At 33.3% G+C, this 25,675-nt stretch overlaps 2 protein-coding genes across 8 annotated transcripts in view; one reads left to right on the top strand and one right to left on the bottom strand.

Annotated features, from left to right (window-relative positions):
* LOC111045580 (acyl-CoA Delta(11) desaturase) overlaps positions 1 to 25,675 on the bottom strand; it is a 57,403-nt gene that overhangs the window by 7,399 nt on the left and 24,329 nt on the right. For 2 of the 3 annotated variants that reach the window (XM_039442707.1, XM_022331017.2), the window contains exons 2-4: positions 11,986 to 12,176; positions 5,114 to 5,247; positions 1,089 to 1,219 (exon numbers count right to left, since the gene is read on the bottom strand). In XM_039442707.1, coding sequence (XP_039298641.1) covers positions 1,089 to 1,219; positions 5,114 to 5,247; positions 11,986 to 12,176 — 456 coding nt within the window. Of the gene's footprint in view, positions 1 to 1,088; positions 1,220 to 5,113; positions 5,248 to 10,679; positions 10,958 to 11,985; positions 12,177 to 25,675 lie in introns of those variants that run through there. The other variant, XM_022331018.2, reaches the window with a different exon arrangement.
* LOC111045582 overlaps positions 1 to 25,675 on the top strand; it is a 71,413-nt gene that overhangs the window by 29,959 nt on the left and 15,779 nt on the right. Inside the window, exon 1 of one of the 5 annotated variants that reach the window (XM_039442756.1) lies at positions 23,544 to 23,734. The exons of the other annotated variants lie outside the window; for them this stretch is intronic. The gene's annotated coding sequence lies outside the window, so the exon portion shown is untranslated. Of the gene's footprint in view, positions 1 to 23,543; positions 23,735 to 25,675 lie in introns of those variants that run through there. 5 annotated transcript variants of the gene reach the window in all.

Below are 25,675 nucleotides of genomic sequence, written 5' to 3'. Positions count from 1 at the left end.
TGTCCTTATCAAAATCTGATCCTATTTACTGCGATAATGAATCTGAACCGAAATATTGTTGCCTCCTGTTATGACTTACATGCTATTTAATTTATGCTATGACTTGAGACTGGTTTGAACTGGCTGAAACTTCAGACAAAGTCAATGTATTGGACTCATTCCAAAAGCATTCAAGCGTAGTCAGCTCATACTGCTGGGGGTGAGAGATTTCTTGACTAGCATCCTGTAGTAGGACTTTTATATACTGATCTTAATAGTGAAATAGAAATTAAATTTGAAATTTATATCGTTTTATTTTTCAAGCTATAAAAAGATAATTTAGACAAAATTTTTCATTCAGTTCATAGCCAGGTGAGTAGAATGTTGACATTTTATCAGGTATCATAATGTTTGGGGAACTTTGAATAATATTATAAACTTCAGATTCCTATAGCAAAAGCTAGTCATTCTAGAAATGTGAATTTGTATTACCCTATATTATACTCTCGATTCCTTAATTTTGTAAATTATATTTAATAATAATATTTTATTCAACCAATCAACATACATTGTACAAAATATTTCAGAAAAAACTCTCTTAACTGGTGTAGCAAACACCTTCGCATGCACAATACATTGTATATCAAAGTCTAAATGAAATCCCCAAGGTAATCCTATGTGGGGCCCTTCTTTATACTTTTATTCACAATAGAAAAAATGAAATAAACAAAATCAAATGAAAATATAGTCATACTTGGATATTACACATAAATTTAAAAACTGTAAAATTTTGAAAAAGAATTACTAGAGAAAAAGTATTGAACATAAAAAAATATAAAATCATAAAGCAATTAAACAGGTTTTTGTGCGGGCAGCACATTCTGAGTGATCATTATTATTATTCAGCTAACAGAAAAAGCCATGTAAATTGAAAGTGCTATGACACAATAATTACACAAAATTACATATAGAATTCACGTTTTCAAGCATATGATAACAATATCAAATTAGATACAAACAGGTAGATATCGACCTTAGATTATGGAATACTCTTATAGAAATAATTGAATAAATTGATCTATTTATTGATAGGCTCGATTCCTTCGTACCTGTCCGGCTGTGGAGTAGCACATGAGAAGGATTAGCTGCAGTGGCAATTTGGCTTTGTATGCCCTGTGCGCCCATAGTCTGTGGGCCCCCGCTGTCACTCCAAAACCACCTACTATTCCAACAAAATAACCTGAAAAAATATATTTCTCATCAATTTTTCAAATTTAATCATTAATGATAAACTCATTGTTGTATCAGATTCATTACTCTTTATTTATTGAATTTATGAAAATCCTATTCATAATATATTTATAAAGTTATCCAACTTATATTAAAAGTTGTCAAATTACAAATTTTCATAAATTTTTGGTGATTATGTTCAAACAAAAAACCTCTCGTGTTGTTAAATTTCTATTATGTCTGTTTACTATGAAATAAACATTTGGTACTCTTTCATCAGTTTGGTAGAGAGTTAGTGGGGAGGATATTTTTAATATTCTTTCCGAAGAATGGACATTGATATGTCCAAAGCTCCGCCAATTTATGTAGATGCATAACAATTTAATTATTATCTATAGTTATTATATTACAAATTGCTTTTTCATATCATATACAGTTCAATAATTATTTTCTTAGTCTATATTATGTAAATTCATCTATAATTTTGCTGTATTGTAAGCTATTGTATATAAGTGTATAAGCCAGTATATATTGTAATCTACATAAATAAAGTACTCAATCAATCAATCAGAGCAGGAAACTGTATTGAAATTGTAGCTTTTAAAACTTGTAATCAAATTCTACCAGCAAAATTGTATGTGAATTTTGTTAACTACCTACAGAAATGAACAATCGAAACTACCCATCAGAATTAAGTTTTTATATACGCTATGAATATTAATTTATTTTCAATGAAAATTACATATTTAGAAAAATATTTATGCTTTGGTGATACATTGTGAATTTTAATCCTGATAATGTTATCCTACAATCGACATTCCATAATATAGCTCAAAAATTCTATAACTTACTACTTTTTATATTTTTTTCGTAAATACTATTTCTAGTTAAATAATTATATAGTCTTTTTTATATATGTTATATAGTTCTTCAATTCATTCAATGCAATCGCCATTATTTGAAAAATATCTTTCATCATTTTCAATAATGAGTATATTTCCGTCCATTATAGAATAGTAGTTTCCTATAGGCTAATTTTAGTATTTTCTGAAATATAGAAATAATGTGCTCAATATTCATAACTCAAGTTCTTGAATTCTAAAGTTTTTTTTTAACTTGAATGTCACATCTAAAATGTTTTTAGGGTTTCAAGCTCTCTCGTCCATCTATTCACTCTATGCTTATAAGTGATGTCCCTTACAACTATCCAATCATGTAATCTGTAATTTAGTAATTTCCTTTTATAAATTAGAAGTTTTTACTTCATTGTTCCAATGCTGAATTTATCCAATTACTTTTTCCATGCTTACTACATATTAATCTGTCTATTTTATGACATTTACTCCTCATTATGCTCAAATTACCACATATGATCAACAAGAAGAGTATTTCAAGAACTGATTAAAAATAAAACATAATTGAAATCGGAGGTCAAATATTTATCCTTGAATTACTTGCCAAAATGTAACTTTCCCTTCAAATACAAATGTAACCTTCATAATGTCATTAGCTTATGCAACACGTTATAGTTTACAGCCTACGAATCACGGGGTCAGATGTCATGTTAGAATTAATCTACCGAAGCAATTTATTGTGATTAATACGCAAAGTATTCTCATTTCATTAATGCAATCAATAAACGTGAGTCTCTTCAATGTCTCCACGATTGGAAAGCCATAATTGTTCTATCTTTCTCTGGTTTATTGGGGTACAAAGTTCAATAGCTTTCTTTAAAATTCCTATTCGAATCTATCCACAATAATACCATATTATCTTCTCACGTTCACTTGTACGTCACCTTTAAATATACTTTATCAAATAAAAATATGTAATTCTTTTTAATAATTTATGATTGCTGGGTGCTATTATCAGGTTCCACCCACCACATTACTTATAGGGTACTTTTTCTCAGGAGTGAACAGTTCAATTCATTCTAACACTCATGAAGATGGTTGTATAACATTATGTAATGGTAGACTATAATTGAGATTGAGTTTACAAAAGTATCGTTCTCAAAAACAGTTCAACAGGGGATAAACATTACATGAAACAATGTTGAGAAAACATTATATGAAACAAATACTAACATAACATAGAATTTTGGAACCAATAATTTTTCAAAATTAAGTAAGTTAATAAATGTTTGAGAATATACCAGTATTCTTATTATTTCTACTGTCAATATTTCCATTGCTTCCATCTGATCTAATGGGGTCTGATCTAAACAATGTATTCTAGGTACCTTGGGCTGAGCCAAGAAATTCGTTTTTGAAAATATGTCTCTTTACTGCATTATTTCCGTAAAATTTTGCAAGATATTCAGTAAAAATAAAGTTTCTATTACCAATCTAACTTTATTCTTCAGTTATCATGGTTTCTACTTACTCTATAGATTTTCATCTACTGTAGAAATATTTTTTACTATATACTGTACTTCAATTTGCTGAGGGTGATGCCGACGTGAGTCTTAGGCTTGTGCGTGGGTAATGAGGTGAATGATAATTAAAGATGAGTGGACCTACAGTTTTAGGTTGGTTCCGACCCACCGGGAAATCATTTTTCAACTCATAAATCATATTTAGAATCATTGAGAGGAGTTGGCTCAAGTGGTCACCCTTCCAATGGAAGTAGCAGTCGCATGATTCTTCTTAACTTATCTAAGTGATAGCTTATCAGCGTGAACACCAAGTCAAATCGCTTCCTATTTTACATTGCAGGCTCCAATATGGTACCGTACTAACTGTTTAATTATATATGTTAAACTACGATTTTTCAAATGTAAAATGGTGGAACTCTTCTTTATTTCCCAATTTAGCAAAGAGAGCATTTTACATTTTGTTAATTATTTGACGTGATGATCTACTGATGTCTAGTAGGTATGTAATATTCCCTGGTGCAATTCCACTTGACAATATTTACCAACATGATGCACCAATGAAGTTGATAAATGCAAATTTATTGATGAGTGAACATCAGTACAGTAAACAATGTGTGTAATGATGTATGACGTCTTTCCTATCTGTTTGCAAATAACTTACTGTTCTGGCTGCCCTTGTTGAAAAAATTCAAGGAGAACATTTATAATCTAAATTTATAGATGGAAAGATACTTGGTAGCTGCTAGGTTTGATGAAATTCCTTTAAAAATATTTAGAAATTAGTTTGAGACAGATTTTGACTTTATAGTTAGTAACTGGTTATATTGATATAATTTTTCATGCTTTTCTACAGTAACGTAACATTTTATTATTCATTTTTAATCATAATCTTCAAATCCTCAACATTTTCTTTCATTTGCGAGTAGTTCTCCCTTTAAATGGGAACCAATATGAGCTCATTGATAATAGCTCCTATTCACTGTTAGCTTCTTTCTCAACACACTAGAATTATAATTTTTTTGATTAAATTTCAACTCATTTTATGCTTTTCCTTCTTCTTCTATTTATGCATCGTTAACAAAAATATCTCATGTTAATGCTTCTCCTCCTACATACAAATAAGTCGGTACAGTACACTTGTCTTTTCGTCTTTTGCGTACTCATCTTATGAATGATAAACTAAATTTTATAAAACTCTACTAATATAAAACTCTTATGTTATTGGCTTTTTCAAACCATTGGAGCCTTATCCTTGAAATGCTGAAATTTTATTGAGGCCTTTAGTTTGTTATGCTAGTTCATGGATTTGATGTGTGAGAGTTAATATTTAACATTAAATGAAAAACGTGATAGTTCAGAGAGTTAATGGTACAATCTGTAGGCAGACTTGACTTACTTTTTTATTCTGTTTTGATCCTTGTAAATTTGTTATATATTTTTTCACTGTAAACTCATTTACACCCGGATCACACAAAAAATAGTTGCAATTTTAAAATTAATATTTTAAAAATACTTTATTTAACTTACCCCATAAAATTGTAATAATTTGCATGCGAGGAACTAATATGACAGCGGTGTAGACGGCCAGTAAGTGCCATAGTGTTATCAGGACAACATTTATCCAAATTATTTGCTGTCGGGCACCTAGCTGAGCGCCCATTCTGAAAAAGATAAAATTTCAATTTATTATTTATTTAAATTATAAACTCAACTTTTATTGTAAACATGTTCTAATAAATCATTCAATCTACACGTATTCAATGGAAATAGAGATATCACGTAGATGGATACTAAACTCCTAGGCTATATCAACTAAATTGTTTATTTGAAAAATGGTAGACATACCCCCTACAAACCCCATCTTTCCTAGGCTGATTTATTAGAAATTTGATGATAGAATAAGGAAAACCCGTAATGATTATCCTCAAAATCTAACATAACAAAGTTGAAAAAATTAACTATAACTTGAAAATTATAAAAACTGAAAACTAGTTCTCCACTTTTCTGTAGCCTACTTCAATTAAATTTTGATCAGTTCAATTCGATTTCAAGTTCAGGAGTTCTCAAAGATTTATACATTTTCTTTAACATTTGTATGTATTAAAATATATTATAATGCTTTGTTTTGAGTTTGCGTATATATTACGTAATTCATTCTCAACAGAATTCAAATTTAATTTACCTCTTGTCAATAATAAATAATACATTAATTCCTGTCACTTACATACGGATAATTTATTATTTCTAGATGTGACTTCATCTTACTCCTTACTCATTACTATGAAAATATCGGGGACCGAGCTTCGCTATGGTGTACAAAAGCAAAAAAATGGATTACGAAAGAAGAAATTATAATATCATTCATAGTTCATACAGAAATGTTCTATCTAATCACAGTAAATTGAGATTAATTCCCAGAGGAATGCAAAAATTTCCCTCACAAAGGCCCAGCTGCACAAAAGCCGGTTAGATTTTAATCCTGACTAACTTCACGTGAACCAAATCAGAGAAGACCATTTCAAAAAGATGGATCTACTGGAATTAATCAGGATTGAAAATAACCCGGCTTTTTTGCAACCGGCACTAAGTACCTGATTGAATGATTACAAAAGTTCATCACCTGAGTCATAATGATGACACAGTCCCACACACATGAACTCGCTCACTCACTTCCATCACCAACAGACGACGAAATAATTATTATCAGCTGTTTTTGCAAGGATGATTAATAATCATCCTTTTAATGTCCTTCAGCGAGTTTTCCAAAAGATGAGACCTAGTTCGATCGAATCTTTATATTATAAACCTACTATGTTCTGAATTTCGTGAGAATCGTTAGAGCCGTTTTTGAGATCCGGTGAAATACAAACATATAAACATCCAAAAATATAAACATATAAACATAAAAACAGAAGTCGCTCGTTTAATAGTATAGGATTATTTGCTATTAATTACTATAAACACTCGAAAATGCTTCGCATGAATTATTAAATAATTTTTTTGTTGAACATTGAAAATTACTAGAAGAATAAGATCTCGTGATGGTCCATGAGTATGAGTAGAGTAGACCTAACTCAGAATAATCATCTACTGCTTTCTTTTGTGTCTGTGTGTGATCCTTGCTTATAGATATCAATAGTTATTTTTTATTAAGTATTATAACTTGCAGTATTCTTAGCTCATCGAAGATATGAATTCTATCTAAATTGAATATTGATGTGTTTTGTAATAATAGGTCGTACAACAGATCTTTTAAACCCTGTTAAGAAAGAACAATTTATTGTTAAATATTCGAAATCATCAATGAACTAAAAATAACCTATCGTAAGATTATCTTTTATCTATCAGCATTTTTCTAATGGGAAGTATTAATGTTATTTAGAAGGAATACAGACAATTGAAAGTGAATCTAAATGTAGAATTAAGATCCAAATCCGAATCCAGCGTTAATGCGAGTAATACCAAATTTATCAATCGAATAGTAGCTGTACTATTCTTTCATGGCTATATCCGATATCAATGTGTTATTAGGCATCTGTGACACTGTGTAAAAAAACATCGATAATATGTAGCCTACTAATTTCAAAATTAACATGAATATCATCATTGTAATGCATTTTTACAGAATTATACAAGAGGAGAATGGGATGTGCAAGTGGTGGTACATCCTAATAGAAGTACCGGCAGTGTAGTTGTATTTAGAATATTCAATTTTGATAATCAAACAGGGATTTAATTTTTCTTCCCCTGAAATTTTTGTATCAATCATCCTTTAATTCATCATAAGGTACTCATGCAAAAACGGTATTTTTATTTGAAAACTGAATGTGAATGTCCAGTGTCATTCAGATTTATAGTAACCGGTCCTGATTGAAGAATGAATTTCTAACAAGCTTAAAAGACCACTTAAAATTCCACTTTTTGTTATCTTTTGTAGAACATCTGCAGCTTGAACCAATTTGTAAATCGATATAAAATCAACAATCTAAACAATGTTCTTAATCAGATGCTGACAGATTAAAACGCACTAATGTTGTTCTTTCTTAACGAGCTTAATTATTGCGAAAGATTAGAATTGCTACCGTACTGCAGCTCTTTCAACTGGAGATGGACTCGTTGATCCAAGGAACTATATAGTTGAATTTTGAATTAGCGGTTATTAATTTTATCAATCAAACCAGTTAACGTTTCTACTAAATTTCACACAAACGCTTACTGGTTGAATTGAACTGGAATAAACAGTTTCAAGTGAAATTAGCTGAAGTTATTCACTTACGATAGATCTATATTTATTTAGAGATCATCAGCTCAACAGTATAATATGATATATAACTTGAACGAGGAAACATTTCTTTAAAATTAATCAGTTTTTTACTCCAAAGTGAAATTGGCCTTCACTACCGGATACACTAATATTGTCTGTAGCGTCAAAACTTTAGTCTGCAATCGCTGCTGCAGTCATGGGTTTGATTCCCATTCAGTTTTACTTTTATCATAGCTGGCGCACAAGACATGGACCGATATGGTCATCATAAGTAATGAAAATTTAAATAGGATGACCTATTTCCCTACCACATCATTACCGGTACTCCTTGTATTCATAATGTCCCAAAAGTGTGTGATCCTAGTCCCAGATTAGTTGGCATCAAGTAATTCTACAAGGGAGATGATAAGAATTTCAATTCCTTAGCAGTTTTCCGTAATATATTCCCTAAGTTGCAGATTATAGTACAATTAGTAGCTAGATAGCAAGAAAACTGTGATAGAGACGCAATTTCTTCCTAAAGCAACCCCGTTTCAACGTTTCAGTTGTTTATTAACCAGTTGAAATTCAAATATCGTTTGGTCACTTGACAATTTACAACGCCAACATGTTCTCATTACTTTCAACTCAGTTCACACTCTGTAATACAAAGTTATACAGATTACAGAGCATATTATATAGTGATATTCTCGATATATTCTATATAATAAGTAGTAGTAATAGTATAAACTATAACTAGTACTTTAATGAGAGAGAGAGAGAGTGTGAGGCCCACTTCGCCACTTAACTTACAAGTACAGTTTTTGTAAGAGGAGTTCAGTAAGTGGCAGTTGGGTTCTTAACACATGGGGGATACAACTAGATCAATGCAAGTCATAACCTGCTCGACGGGAGTATATTGAAATCTGCCAGCTCTCTGAAAACAACCAAGTATGATTTCAATCGAGCGCAGAACTGCTTTTGAAATCATTCAGAACAAGTCTGGCGGATAACACAGTTTTCATTTCATCAAATCTCATTAAGTTGTGACATATCAGATGCTTGCCACAAATTAAACAGTTAACAAAAATGATTGTTTTGTCTGAATTAAGAATCATTCATCGTAAAATGATGAGAGGGAACTAAAGTGATTTCGAAATCATGTAAAGACTACATAAAAGTCTTTTTCGATTCTGCACTTACCGTATTGATAATAACCGTACTAATATTTATATACTTTTTAGATTTATAAAGTTTGCTGACCTATCTGAGTCTATAAAGGAATAAAGCTCCTGGCATTCAAGATAGAGACAGATCAGATAGACTAGATATTCAAAGGATTCAATTCAATAATTATCTTTTGTTTGATTTTTTCTTTGATTATTTGGTTAGTTTCCTGATTATAATTTTAGATTTGCTTTTATCATAAATACCATTTATACAATTCAACTAAAAATTCCTACTTATTTCAATGCTTGATGTTCCAGGAGGAATTGATTGTAGGCCTAGATCAATCAAATAATTTGAGAGTTGAAAAATCACTTTTACTGTATAAAAAATACAGTATCCATAATATTACGAAACGGCTTTTGGGAATCAACTGTGAGTAATAATGTGTTATAATACTGAGAATAATTCTTTCGTTTCAAATATGTTGTAGCTAAAATCTACGATAGAATTCAAAATCAAATCAAATTCTATTTTTCAATAAAAAGTCAAATAACATGCTACTGATACTAAGGGCATTCTATGAGATAATTATTCTAAAAAAACGTTTTTCAACGTTTTCAAACGTTCATCTTTCCAGTGGTTATTCACGTTTTTCTTCATTAATTCAATTATACAAGCAAATATCATAATGACTGGGAGAGGAGCAACAAGCTCAAACAAAATCTATTCCTCTCCCAAAGTATTATAAAATAATATTAATAATGGATTGATATCAAGAAATTTAATAGGCTCATGTTGAATTTAAAAATGATGGAATATTAACTTTTCGAATTGAGTATTTGACGGTTCAAAGCATTCCAGTTATAGAATAAAAACCAATATATATTAAAAGAATTACCAAATCAAATGTGATCTTTAATAACAATATACAACGCTGTCATTATTGATATCACACATTTCAAAGAATCGCCTATCAAATTATGTTAATTGAAAAATAGAATCCGGTTAATCACCTATCAATCAAGTAAATTCGCCAAACCTTCAAACTGTAACCACATTTTAAAATACTGTAATCCATTCAGATAATTATTCTTCCTACTGTGCATTCACAAAATAACATGAAATGTCAAGATATCAAGACGATATCTACCAATTTATTTGTATATCATCCCAAATTAGATAAGCTTCTAGGATTCCTCAACTACATGAATCTCCGGCTATTACTATCAAATTATTGTCATTCTAAATGGATAGGTATAGTTGACATTACCAAATCACCATATCCACCTATCCATTTTGTTGGTGTTCACGTGCTAGATAGTGAGGAACTGTATAAAATGTTCATTAAGAATAATCAGCAAGTATTCAACACTACCATCAAGCTGTATATGTAAACTACATTTTTTCAAATATAAAGGTGGAAATTTATAATGAGATTCACCTGAATTTATGAAGACCTGGATTTATTATAATTATGATCAATAACTAGATTCATGAATTATAATATCCAGGTTTAGATATATTCTCTAATGAACTATTCAGTCGAAGCTGGGTGCTAGATCGGCCCACACAGAAAGTGAAATATTTCAGATAAATTATTTCTTTCGAAAAAAATATATAGCTGATACAAATATATTATTATATTTTCTAAATCAACCCCAAATGTATTGTAAGTTTTACCTGAATTTATGAACTTTTCAACCTTGGTGAGAATCTATTCCAGATATGGCGAACTTCTCCCAACTGAACCACCTAACTGATGAGGTTGAACAAGACTGCTATAACTTGGAAATCATAGGACACACAAAACGACGTCAGTCGCACCGACAGCAAATATGACAAAGTAAACAGCTCAGATGTTGATGGAAAATTATATTTATGCTGATTCCATTAGATGCCGGCCATAGACCTCCTTCTCCTACCTGAACACCTCTCTGCATTGTCATCGGCAAAGTTTGCTTTCAGCCACGTTTCACCCATTATTGCTTATCACATTTCTTTTTTCATTCCGTTTACAAATTCCTAAAACTGCATTCATCGCCTCATTATTCAATTTTTTTAGTCGTGTGACACAAATTCGCCGACTTGCATATCCTACTAATAATGAAATGAATCCTCTAATAATATTGTTGATTGATCATGAATTGGCGAATGCAGGGTTATTGGCGAAATTTTGTTAGCGCGTGCACGTTTCAAGAACAATCATTCAATGCCGAAAGTTGATTTCTTTATTATTGATCAAATTCATGGACTAGTTGTTTATGGACTAGTTGGACAGTTGATTATCTTGGATGGAATGAATTCATTGTTGGTGGTTGATATTTCTTTCCCAAAGAGAAAATTCAAGTTTGGCCGATATTTTTATCCCCCAAAAAGTTTTAAAATCACTATTTTTTCTTTTAATTTACCTTTATTTACTTTCTGTTAGTTATTTACTTTGAAATCTTTTTGAGTACAAGTACAACCTAAGATACTTTTTCAATTAGCCTATAAGTATTTTTCAGCAAACAGAGCATTGTTCCAAATCTGAAAAAAATTCAATATTATAATAATTTAAATGAAGCGCCTAGTAATTCTCTTACCTTGAAGTTATCCCTAGGTCCCTTGAGTTTCAAAATATCGACAGAAGGTTTTAGCTCTCTTACATTCAGTTGACTTTTAGTTGAACAAAATTCAAATAAATATTCTTGTTCTGATCAAACAAGATTATCACTATAATGGCATGAATACGTTTGAACCCTCAGCAGAAACAAAACTTGTCTTGACAATTTTTATAGAACTCAAGTAAATCTGATAGCGTTACACTTTTAATTTTCAGCGTGGAACTTTGATAATAATAATAATGATCTATTTGAGTCTTTCGCAGACCGTTGTGGAGTACCGGGTACATACTAGTAGTATATTAAAACTACATTATTTTATAATGTTGAATATAGATTTGGATAATTTTAAGACGAGAGATAGAAATAGTGTGAGTTGAACTTACTGGCGCAGGTAGATAATCCATGTTCCACTCTTGAAATGATTGAACAACTTTATTGAAGTGGTGGACATTTTTGCGACTGGAAAGTCACTCACTATTGCCGAAAAGCACTCTCGATGTCTCCTGCTGAATTCACTGGTTCTCTTCAACGAGCGAAAAGTTTCACGAGAAGCATTTTTGCTCCAGTTTTCAACCTGAAATAAAAATTGCATGGATTGTTTAAATAGAAATAATTTGTTTTACAATAATTATATTTTTCAACAATATGTCGATATTTAATTTAGAGACGACAAAGCAAAGATAAATTGAGAACAAATAATGTAGTCAGGGAGTAAACCGAAATGATAGTTTTTTCAAAATAGAATTTTCAACATCTTACTTGGTTGAGTGGTAGAGTGGACATTACTGTCTAAACTCCGTTAAATCATCAAATAAAAAGTCAAGTCATTCTATATTTTCACATGTGGAGATGATGATATATGATGGATACCATGAAAAACTTTAAAACTACAGTATATCATGATCATGCAACGTAGATTGCTATTATAAGAATATATTTTTCACAATGTATACGCTGAAAATGTTACAGAGTCGAGAGATGGTTCCCTTCACGTTTGACCATGACTAATTGACTATGCATAATAATAGTTAATGGAAAAGTAATAAGTCACGAATAATAATGGCTTATATTTATATGATTTGTGATTCTGTCCGCGAATAAATAAATAAATTTGCACATAAGTCTATGAAATTTAAGTACTGTTGAATTGAGTTAGATCCATTCAATTATTCTCGTGGAATTTATTCAGTTAGGTGACGTCATTTAATCGCGATCAAGTGCAATATTGTTAGTACGTCTACAAGAAGAATATCTATCCAATTAAAATACTCCGATGCATTCAGAGTGATACAACTTTGAAAATTTTCAAGATCTTATATCTTCATTAATATGTTCTTTAGATGACCTGTAAATACAGTATCACAGTTGAAGATCATATCCTATGCACTTTCTTACAACTGCCTTACTTGATTCCTTAATATACTATATATTTCCAATAATTAAGACACTCTGTTCAAAATAATTTTTCCTTATTTCAAATCATTTATTGAATTATAGCTTGAATAAAGGCATTTTCATTCTCTGTGTGATCAATCTGCTCTATATCTTGTCTCATCGACTGTTGAAGTTTTAAAATTGAAATTGGAACCTAGATTCTAACATTTGATGACATTTGAACTTTGTTGAAATCAGTATGAATGTACTCGAGCAATCATTCGCATCATTTATCCTTGAACGCATGCTTGAAACGGCATGCTTGCAACTTCGTTTATATTATGTGCAGGAGGGCCCCTCATGAGGGGGAGGGGTTGGACGCATACTACGTCTTTGAATTATTTTGGGGGAGGGAGGTGGCTCAAAATCAAAATTTGGGAGGGATCCCAATATTTGCTTTCGCAGCTGGTGGAGAAGGCAAGCGAGACAAGATCTGAGCTGCACATGTTCTTTGTTGACTTCTTGCTTGGAAAAGACCTATGACAAGGTTCCCAGGCAAGAGATTTGGTAGAGTGTAAGAGAAGAAAATATGCCAGAGAAGTATGCCTGTTTGGTGAAAGAGATGTACAAGGGAGCTATCACACGAGTGAGAATTAGTGTGGGGAAGGACTCGGGAGTTCCCTGTGCAAGTTGGCCTTCACCAGGGGTCAACACGTGGCCCACTCACTTATTTGGCCTATATACGAATTATACTTGTTTAGCCTACTCATAGATGTCATAGTCATAGGTAATGCAGTTAAGGACCCAGCACCATGGTGCATGCTATTCGCGGATAAACTTGTGCTCTGTGAACCTAACAAATATCAGTTGAAAAAGGCTAGAAAGCTGCAGGAAGATTGAAGGAAAGGGGACTAAAAATCAACCAATCAAAAACAGAGTTCATGGTATTGGGGAAAAATCTTCTTCTTCTTCTTTTTCTTGACCCCCTCTGCCGTTACAGCGTAGGGGTACCAGCCTCGGTCCATCTCCTCCATGCAGTCCTATCCTCAGCCATTCTTCTCATATCTCTCATTGTCTTGCCTCTCGTATTGGGGAAAAATGATGAACAAAATACTACACATGCAAAGGCTAAGAACCACCCAGCAGCTGTGTGCATCTGCTTGCTAAAAACGTTTTAGGGTTGAAGAATTAGAAGGAAATTGATGAATTTGGAAACATCACGAAAATATGTTTCTATTTTGAATATGATTATTATTTTTGATTAAAACCTTACGGAAGGAAGCCAACTTCAACTAGTTGGGAGTTTCAAGTATCGGGGTTCAACTGTGCAGAGAGATAGAGGGCTTGGTCTAGAAAAACAGCATGTAATAAATAGTGGATAGATGGATGAACTGGAGAAGAATGAGTGGTGCTCTTTGTAATTGAAGAGTGAATTGTAAAATGAAGGTGATATGTCAGTAATCAGGCCAGCTTTGCTGTATGGAACGGAAACATGGCTCTTTTTAAAGAAATAGGAAAGAAATGTAAAATTGACTGAGAAGAAAGTGTTGAGCTGGATGTGTGGGGTTGCAATAAGAGTAAGTAAGAAGATAAGTAATGAGATGATTAGAGGCACAGTAAAGGTCAGTCCGCTAAGTAAGAAATGCAGAGGCGAGGATGAGATGGCAGAGACGGAAGGCAGGTTATGAGGGGCGGAGAGTGGAGGATCTGGTTCTGGATGGAGTAAGAGGACGTACTAGACCAAATATGAGATAGGAATACAGAATCAATAGGTGATGACTTGCAAGAGAACGGTTGGAGGAGAGTTGAAACATTGGACAGGGTGCTGTGGCGAAGTAGGCTGGTAGGCTGCGAGCAAGGAATGTCGACCCCATTTCAATGGGAAAAAGACAAAGCCAAAGAAGAAAAAGAAGAAGATGAATTTATGGGGATAGAATCCGAGTTTTTCTAAATTTATAGTGCGCCCTTAAATTTCGATGGTGATGGGCTTGGAGGGAGGCACCCCTATATTATACTTGACAACCATGAAAGCCATTCTTGCAATTTGGCTTATTTGCAATTGCAACCACAAATCAGTCTGACACGCTTCACAAACTTCCGTCTTACTAAAATATTCCTCTCAAAATTTCAACAATTCAATCTTCCAAGTGTAATGTTCCACCATTCAGAGAAACTCAATAACCCCATTACGAGGATATGTATGTCAACCACATGAAATTATGCATGAGAGTTATGTTAAGGTACGTACTTTGTTCTAACAGGGAATCTTTTTTTTGCAACACCTCGAGTATTTGACTAGCTTCAAATAGGTCATTTCCACCTCTTTGTATAAATAATCTATTATAGATGTAGAATGAGGTGATTTCACGTTCTATAAGAGAATCTATTAATAAACCTATTATAGTTATTACTATATACCTCGATTACTATATAATAATCGATTGAGTAGACTCAAATATCGTTTGTTATAGGGTATATCTATTTTCAATCCGTTTTTACTCACTACAAACGTTCGAGTTTTTGTTGATCACACTTATAAATGATAAATTAATTGATTGATGAGAAACTTTATTGGGTTAGTCTGCTTGAATGATGAGTATCCTTATAGTTATTGAACCTGATCGATGTTACCTAAGTAGATGGTCTAGCCTACTATATCATAGTTAGTTCATATCGTATTTATTTTATTCTGTTTAGAGTCGAATAAGACTTCAGATTCATTTCTTCTGGATCAGATAGTTATTGCTGTGTCTTATCTTCAATTACATAATTGGATAATCAGTGATTGTATTCAAATTGTTAGAACACGATTCCAATTGATACACAATTTCAATCTGCTAAAACTTAATATAGTAAAGTAATACTGTCGTATGTTATTGACGATAAACAACTTTCTAGTCATTCAAGCCATTCAAATAATAAAGGCTAATGCTAATAAACGTCTTCTGCAATAATGAGGAAATTTGCCGATCAGGAAAAGCATGTTACAGACTTTCTCAACACATTCGATAAACTATTATGTAACTTTAGCGTACGCAGAATGTTCCAGAAAGAGAGAGAAATGATAGGGGACGAAGTCAGGAGTAGAAAGAGGAGGACAGAACGTAGAAGAGGAGAAACTAAATGAACAAAATTGATCAGAGGAAAGAGGATTAAAGGCAAGTAGAGAAAGAAGAAGAGAAGATTGATTGAAGATAGAGAGCTTGGATGAATATTGTAGAAGGAGCCGAAGCCCACCCTGGGCTGTAGAGCTAGTGAATAAAAATAGAGTAAGAAAAAGGAGACTATGAAAGTATGAAACTGAGAGGGTGATAGAGAAGAAGAATTGGAGAGATAGAGAACAATAGAACGGGAATTGGAGAAAGTTAGAGAAGCTGTACAGGAGACAAATAGATGTGGAAAAGAGAAATAATTGTGCAAAAAAGGATAGATTGAAAATTGAAGTAAATGGAATAAATTAGGAAGATGGATGATCGTGATTGGAATGAAGAGTAAAAAAAGAACAAAATGACTGATTGATTGAGTACTTTATTCAATGAATACAACTGATTGAAAGCACTAAATCAATCAATCCTTTTATTTGTTTACTCTTCATTCCAATCAAGATCATCCACCTTCCCTAATTTATTCCATTTACTTCAATTTTCAATCTATCCTTTTTTACTCAATTATTTCACCTCTTTTCCATCTCTATTTGTCTCCTATACAGCTTCTCTACCTATCTCTACTTCTCGTTCTCTTGCTCTCTATCCCTCCACTTCTTCTTCTCTATCACAATTTTTCTCTATTCTTCTTCTCTGAAAGGAGGAAGTGGAATAAATAAGAAATTGTATGGGAAGAATTAAAGAGTCGTACGATTAAAAAATATAGCGTGAAACAAGGAAGACGTCGAGGATTGGAGAAAGGAAGGATTGGTGGAGGAAGTGAAGGAGAAAGAATAGAAAATTAGGCAAGATCAAGAAGAAGAATATTTGTGGCGAGAAGAAGAAAGTAGAGGATATAATGAGCGAAAAGATCGAAGAAAACAAAAAGAAGAAATGTGGCGGAAGAAGGGTTTGGAAGGAAATACGGGAATGTAAGAAAAAGAAAGAAAGTTGGGAAAATGAGAAGAAAAAGAGTTGGAGGAGAAAGGACGAAGAAGAAGAAGCAGAAGAAAAATATCGACAAATTAGGCGAAAAGAGGATAGGACTAGAAATTTGGGAGAAAGAGAGCGATTGAGCATGAAAGTAGCACTCCTGATAGGTGAGTGAAATTGAGCAACATTTAACTTGGGACAGTGATTTCTAGCAGTTTCCTAATGCAAGTGAGTTGACTCAACGCACGCATACACATACACATTCACATTCACAGGACAGACAGAGTGTTCTGTCTAGGTCGAGGTCGAATATGGGTGTGTCACCCATTGGAAGAACCAATCAACTGAAAACCTAGTAGCATCTCTTCACAACACTATGTTATGATAAATCATTGTATGGATCGCAAATAAATGAATGAAAGCTCATGAAAATATTTCAATTGAATTTCGATTTATTACAAGAGTTATCATATAATGAAAGTGTGAAGGGAATCCTCTTCATGGCTACCGTATCATTTACTTTCGTTACCTGGCAACCTTTGAAAGAAAAGTTTGTTATCTTGTTTTTGTTCAGTTAGAAGTTAGTGATTATTGAGTTTTGAGTAAAGTTACGTTCAATTTGAAGAGTCGGATTTTAATTTAATTTAGAATTGTCAGCTCTTTGAACATCGAATAAACATTTTCAATGACGAATGATACTTGTGCATAATTAATGCAATCTGCAATATCAAGGTGCGTGCATACTTAAGCGCCACGAACCCGCGCTTTTCACTTTCCATCAGCTGATTTTATTCTTATTATATCTGTATTTCCACAGAAACGATAAAATACAATAAGCATCAGCTGATGAAAAGTGAAATGCGTGTGTTTGTGGCGCATAAGTCTGTTCGCACCCCAATACAATCAATTGTAAAACATGCAATACAATTTTGTTGAAGATGCATGGACCAGTCTAAGGAGGACTCTGAACTACATGGAAGTGATTTTAAATCACAGAAGACAGAACTGATCTAAGTGATCGTCACTTGGCAGCTTAGTTAGCCGTACTAACTAGCAACGGTAGGCTACGTCCCCGATGAGAATGTGTAACAAGCCGTATTTATCCATTCTGCAACAATACAATCACATCCTCTGACGAAATAGCTCACTCACACTCAGTCAATGACCGCGCATTGTTAGTTTTTGAAAAGAGTTTTGTATCTTTCATCTATACTATCATCTAGGCCTACAAGCCTAATGTTGTCTAATATAGGCTGATGTTAGTAATTTGTAATAAAATCTATCTATCAGCTTTTTAAATAAATAATTATCCGTTACTCCGTTCAATTCAAGTTCAGTATAATGAGATTGTATGATTTTGATGCATCCGAGTGTAAATTTACTGTGGTGCTAACGTGCTAACCCCTATGACGGATTTACAGTTTATAGTTGTCAAGGATTAATAATAAGAATTCAATTCATCACAAGAAGTTTCAAGGACGTAGGCAGGATAAAATCTGGGGGGGGGGCAAGGGTGGATTCAGGAAGAAAATTTTGAGTGGTAATTTGTGGTCCGGGGGGTAAGTGGCAGGAGAGGATCGGGGACTCCAGGGAAAATATCTATAGTGAGGTCCACGTTATAATGGCAGTGTTTGATTAGAAATGGTATTGCTATCCTTGTCTATCATTCAACAAAGCCGATAGCGTTATCTCTTTCTCGCTTTGCTCTGTTGCCAGATCGTCTTTTAACAATGTAGGATTAATAATTAAATAACAAAATATTTCATCTTAATATTATGAAAATTTATTATGAAATTATTGAAAAATATAATTTATATGTTAATAACATATAATTGATTATCTTAAACGTGAATGAACAGTTAATATTACATCAATAAACCTGTATCAGCTACCGTCTATAGAAGGCATTGACAAGAAAGAGGATCGGCAACGTTGGTCTCCTATATTTCGCCACTGCCAAAATCATATATTATTCTTAAAAAATATCTTTTCATGGATAACTTACTTAGTCTAGGCAATGAATGCTCAAAAAAGGGTATAGAGAAAAATGTTTGGAAGAGGATTTCTGACCCCACAGTTCTGTTAAGGGTAGTAAGTAGATAAACATATCAAACGTCCCCACCCCTATCCCCTGTGTTAAGGGGATGGAGGTGGTTTAAAGGTACCATTTTTTGGTTTCTCGCATAAAACTCTAAAACTATGTATCCTAAGGACTTTACTGAAATATAACAAATTAAAGATTACATAATTCCCTACAATATTCATTCCACAACTTTTCTTATATATCCTCTAGTTTTCAAGATATCCATTCTTGAAGGTGTGACATTTTTGAAAAAACACGTTTGCCACCAATTTTTTTCCATGTTTGCTCTTATAACTTTTTAAAAATCGACGGGGAAAATCCATGCTGATTATGAGCTTATAAGGCATTAAATTCTCTTCAATTTGATGTATGATTTCACGCTTTTACGAATTTCCCTACACGTTTTGCAACAGCTTTACTCACTCAACACGTGTGAAATCTCCATTTTTGCAACAATAGACCAATTGACAAAGGAATTTGGAGGGAATGTTTCAAACAAAATTTTTGACCTTGCAGCTTTGTTGAGATTAGTTAGGAGGAGAACATATCAAAAGTCCCCATTCCTAACTCATGTGCTAAGAGGATGAGGGTGTTTTTAAAGATATTCGCTCTCGAAGGTGTGAAATTGTTAAAATAACAGGTTTTTATCCAGTGTTTTGCTCTTTCAGGGTTTATAACTCTCCAACAATGCATCATAAAAACGTATGCTTATCGTGGGTTTGCAGCTTCAATGTAGGGAGTGAATTTTTCAACCCACGATAAGCATAAGATTTTATCATGCATTGTTGGGGAGTTATAAGCCCTGAAAGAGCAAAACATTGGATAAAAACCTGTTATTTTAACAATTTCACACCTTCGAGAGCGAATATCTTTAAAAACACCGCAACTTTTGAAACACCCTCATCCCTTTAGCACATAAGTTAGGAATGGGGACTTTTATCAAAATATGTTTACCTCCTTACTACCCTAAACAGAACTGCGGGGTTAGAAATTGTCTTCCCAACTTTTCCCTCTATAACCTTCCTTGACTGGACTAACTGTAGATTATTAGATTCTAATAACATTGGCATCAAAACAGCCCTAGAAAACCAGATTGATGAAACATTACTGCCTCAGTGAACTAACTCAGCATTAGTCAGTTCAAATGGAACATATACCACATCAGAAAAATCACCAAATACTGTTCCAATTGCAATGTAAATCAGCCTGGACCGGTTAATGCGGTAGTGTGTGTGTATTGTAGGCCTATTGTTGGCATTGATCGTTTAAACGTGACCTTTCTCCGCGTTGCGTGGCAGACGGCCGAGCGATGAGCAATAAGCCGAGCTGCAGCTTGAAGAAACAGCGAACCACTGTTATGCAATCCATTCAAGTTCGGAGATCGAAGCTTTTCATCTGAAATTCACCCATAACTGGAAGGTCCAGTATCATTCGATGAAAGCCAGTTATGTTTATGTGGCGTGATTTACAAACTCGAGTTTAAATTATTATTGCGGCAGAGAAGTAGTTCAACAATCCAGTAGACTAGACTACCACGGGCCAATAATGGATTAAAGATCAGCTGCCTGCCTACCTGCTGAGTAAAATGAACTGGACTCTAATCAAGTGCTACTTGCTATATGCTATTTAAGTATGCCGAACTCGACATGACACTTAGCGTGTCTGTGCTCGTAATCACTAATCGTCTTCGTTTTTTATTTCCTTTTTCTTCTTTGTTTCCTTTTTCTAGTCAATCCTATTTTCATAGCTCCTTCCATTTCGTTTTATTTCATCTTTTTAATCTTCTTCTTCGTTTTCTTCTTCTTCTTCTTCTTCTTCTTCTTCTTCTTCTTCTTCTTCTTCTTCTTCTTCTTCTTCTTCTTCTTCTTCTTCTTCTTCTTCTTCTTCTTCTCCTTCTTTTTATTTTTTTTCTTCTTCCTCCTTCTCCTCCTTCTTCTCCTCCTTCTCCTCCTCCTCCTTCTCCTCCCACTCCTCCTCCTTCTCCTCCTCCTCCTCTTATCCTCTTCTTCCACTTTTTATTTCTCATCCCTTATTCTTCTTCATGTCCTCTTCTTTTTCTTCTTCATTTCTTCTACTTTCTCTTGTCCTTCTTATTCTTCTTCTTCGTTTCATCTTTTTCTTCTTCACCATTTCTACTCCATCATCATCATCATCATCATGTCACTTTTAAACTTCTCCTAGAAATCAAGGGTCAACCTAACATTATTGTGTATCCTTGTCATTATTTATTATTTTTACACAGCCTAGGCCTAATAGCCGACAATTACATTGGCTATAACCAGTGAGGATAGAATTATATAGGATAGAATATAATAATATAGTGTAGGATAGAATGATATAGGATAGATATACTCTCTGGGTACCGTATAACTTGTGAGTTGTATCCATAACCATTGATTTTAAATCCCTTTCCCCTTCCAATCCAGTAATAAAGCAAATAGATACAAGTGGTTTTCACTAAGCATTGCAAACAACACTCTGGTCTATACGGGTTAGAGCAACTATATACTGTAGTACACAAAAAATGTTTCTTGCGCTGTCTGTCTGTACCTATATATGAAACAACTGTCGACATCATTTAAATCTCTCTAAGAGGTTTTACGAAACACTCAGTCATCATTTCACATTGAAAGCTCTCCACTCTGAAAACTGTGCTTTGTTATTCGAGTAGTGAATACAACATAAGAAGTCTGGAATTGTTTTGAAATGACCTGTGCAAATGATGATGACTCTATGATCATTCACTGTTATGCAATGAAATTCAGTTCCTTGCCTGAAAATTCGAAAGTGATTTTTCTCCATCACCAATAATCATTCAAGTGGATTTATTGTTGTAACTGATGAGTTGAGCGTTGTGCAATTCATGACTAGATTTATTAGGTACACCCTATTTTCTAGACAACACAATAACTTACCTTTCACAGAAATTTATGTTACTTTGTGTTGTAATTCAGCATGATTACAGAGTAGACAATAACATTTTCCGCTGAAGGTTTCTTATTTAGTCGTTATAAAACGTGTAAAAATGAGAACCATTTTTTAGAGGACGGGGAATTTGAGAGGTTGTAGAAGCAATGGCATTTCAAAATGGTAAATTACTGTTCCAATGCTATACACCTGGAAGAGCAAAATTATTCAAATTTCAGCACTCCCTCTTAACTCCCAATCCTTTATTTTAAATCATTCATTTTTTGTTAATTAATATAGTGAATACGTAGTATATCCAATATTATACATAATATAATAGCGGAACACGTATATAGTGAAGTATTGTAATAGATCTACTTGAATGATTAATTATAGAAAATTACAAGTACCCTCTTGTTATAGTTTCATGTACACACGATTAGTTTCAAGCACTTATGCCATTTTCAAGTGTCAAAATTGACTTTCAGATTTTGTCACTTGAAAATGGCATAAGTTAAGTGCTCGGAACTAGTCGTGTTTCTATACAAATATAATAAAAGGGTACTTGTAATTTTCTATATTAGACAAATAGTGAAATACTTGAAAGATAAAATAGAGATTCATAGTAATAAATCGCTAGAAAGTGGTAATATTCATTGCTGAAAAAGCATCCAAAAACTTTAAAAGGAAAGATTGTAGCATTTCACCTGTATGAAAAATCAACCTGATGAAAAGGTTGGTATTGTTGAATCGCTAAAAGGTGGTAAATTAGATTGATTGATAACTCATGAATACTCAAATAGTTGCTGGTTGGGGGTACGCTATAGTAGTCATACTTACTGGTACACTATATCATTTTTATTCACGCCGCTGGAACTATCATTCTGTAGCATCGAGTCATCCTCTGAAGAATCCTGGTGCTTGTAGATTCAATAAGTGTGAAATATGATCTTTGAGGAAATGACGGCTCTTTCACGTTGAATGAGAAATAACTTGAATATTTTCAGCGCCTTCGCCTTCCAAGTAGACAAGTTTTTGCAGTCTAGAAAGTGGCCCATGTGATAAAATCTTAGCTTAGCTATAGAAATGTTGTGAAACGTTACATTTTTCTGAACTTGATGTAATACGAGTATGTCATCAGCTTCTAGGTAATTTGTTTTGAAATCTCTTAAAGGAGAACATTTCTAATTCAAATTCGAAAAGAGGCCATAACCCTTGCAGTTCAATACTGTATTTAATTTTTAATCAAAGGATGTAGAAATAAAAAGTGTCTTTCATGCTATAGAGGTCAAAATATTAGAAGCAGTATTCCATATCAAATTCAACTGTACTCCAACCTTGATAACAACCTTAATTATGATGAAAATGAAGAATGACATTTTAATCTTTGATTAATCTGAGATAACATTTCAATCTGTGGCAACCGGTAGACTTGTGATAGACAACCGTAATGACTGAAACGTCACTTCAAAGTTCAACAGTCTGGTAAGGTTCAACATTAATATGAAAGGATCCACTAATAGACAGCAAAATAGGCTACAATATCATGCTGCTTTTATCAGTGTTATCAGCTAACGAAATCAAGATTGTGAAAGTTGTTGTCTTAACATATTCAGGGACAAACCGAGGGAATAATAGATACATCGCACGTCTTATTGATGCCACATTTTGTTGTACAGGTGATAGAGTACGGTATGAAAAATGATAGATCACAATATTATGTTTATATTGTATTGTAAACGTATCTGATAAAAAAGTTCTAAAACTTGAAGTAGGTCACAGTAAAGGAATTTTAAATAATAGGTTTACTTTCTAACAAAGTCGCCTCTTTTATATGATAAAGTAGCTTTAAATTGATTTTTTTTTCAATTTGAACGGCTATTACCTATAATCTTATTTCAATTTTCCTGAATAATTTCCTATTTTGTAGCCAAACCTGAAATCTAATAGTTGAATGGTAGGTAATTGAAACTAAAAAGGCCTACTCAGTTTTTATTCAGTATGTTATATGCTTTCAGCAGTGGTGCTCACCCCCGCCAATGATACACCTTGATACACCTCTTCCTAAATATCCCAAATTTGGTACTAGTTTTCTCATAAATAAGACACCCTTCACAAAAAGAGTTCGTCCACACCAAAAATAATTGTTTTACCAAACCCTTCCCCTCCCCCAAGAAATGTAATATTGCAGTCTACGTTCTCGACCCCCCCCCTCCACCACAACAGTGGGCACCCTTGCTTTCATTTGTAAATTGTTGAATAATTCCTGATGCCCAACCATACTGAATAAACATTACTAGTCATTTCCGTTGATCTTCATACCTTTTTTTGGTCAGTGATACACACATAAATTCAGGCTTGTGCGTGTGTAATGGAAATGGTGTCAAGAATGAGAGGACCTAAAGCTTTAGGTGGGTTCCGGGAAGAAATCCATTTTAGAAGAAGCCATTTGAAGTAGCTTATTAACTATATTCAGGACCAAGCCAAATGAGGCGCTTTTCAGACGAGACGGCAGGGCAGGTAGCTCTCCGATTGGCGTTCGGGAATCAGCTGAAGATCAGCCAATCGGAGAGCTTCCTGCCCTGCCGACTCGACTGAAAAGCGCCTCATGTGGCTTGGCCCTGAATATAGTTAATAAGCTACTTCAATGGCTTCTTAAGGGCTTGGCCCTTGAAGAGGGGCATTAATCTTAACTTATTTGAGCTATAACTCACGTATCAGCTCGACCATGGAGCCAACCACTTCTCTGATCACCTAAAAGTTTAATATTGTCAATCAAAGCTTTGTTAAAGTATATTTAGGGAAATTATCGATATGCCAAACGTAAATTGATAACGTCAGTTATGAAAATCAACAATAGCATATTTTACTTGTGAAAGTAGCTACTCGTCAAAAATGGAATATATAATACAGATTGTTGTTAAATATTCCCTTTATTCGTATTTCCTTTAATCATAGTTAATAAATATAATAATAATACTTATGATGGACTCAAATCTGAGAAAGAATATGACTAACTACAAACGGCTGAGTGTTGTGATTTAAAACATGAAATTCAAGAATTTTTTATATTGTTTGGGAAGTATAACTTTTAGAAGAAAAGAACTTCTGTTCGAAGAAACATTACAGGGTACAAGTATTGATTTGCCTCACTTTCTTGTCACATCCATTTGACTGAATAAACATCAGAATAATAGCTCACAATATACGCTACTTCTTATTCATGTAATAGACTACGTTTCAACACTGGAGCACAATCTTCATTATTATTGTTCACGCTTTGAGTAAAGTTAAATAAATTGACAGTTCCTTACGTCTAAAAATTAATATATTGTTATTTTATGTAAGCTGTCCCATATTTGAGGGTAACACATAATATTTCGTGAATACTAGCCTAAAAAAAGACAGGAGAGCTTAGTGAGGCATCAGTGTGAATGCATGAACATGATAAAGAAGAGAGTAATAGATTTATTTCAGGGTTAACATCAATAAATAGTCCCAGGCTTTTTTCATGGATAATGGGAAGGATGATGATGGAAGGTGAAAGTTTAGGCCATTTTGAACTAAATACTAAATTTATAAAACTATTAGCGGCATCCGTTTCATACCAAGCGCACTTCACTCATTTATTCT

This window comes from Nilaparvata lugens, chromosome 1 (genome assembly GCF_014356525.2).
Source record: "Nilaparvata lugens isolate BPH chromosome 1, ASM1435652v1, whole genome shotgun sequence".
NCBI lineage: Eukaryota > Metazoa > Arthropoda > Insecta > Hemiptera > Delphacidae > Nilaparvata > Nilaparvata lugens.
This window is presented reverse-complemented; position numbering and strand designations above follow the sequence as displayed.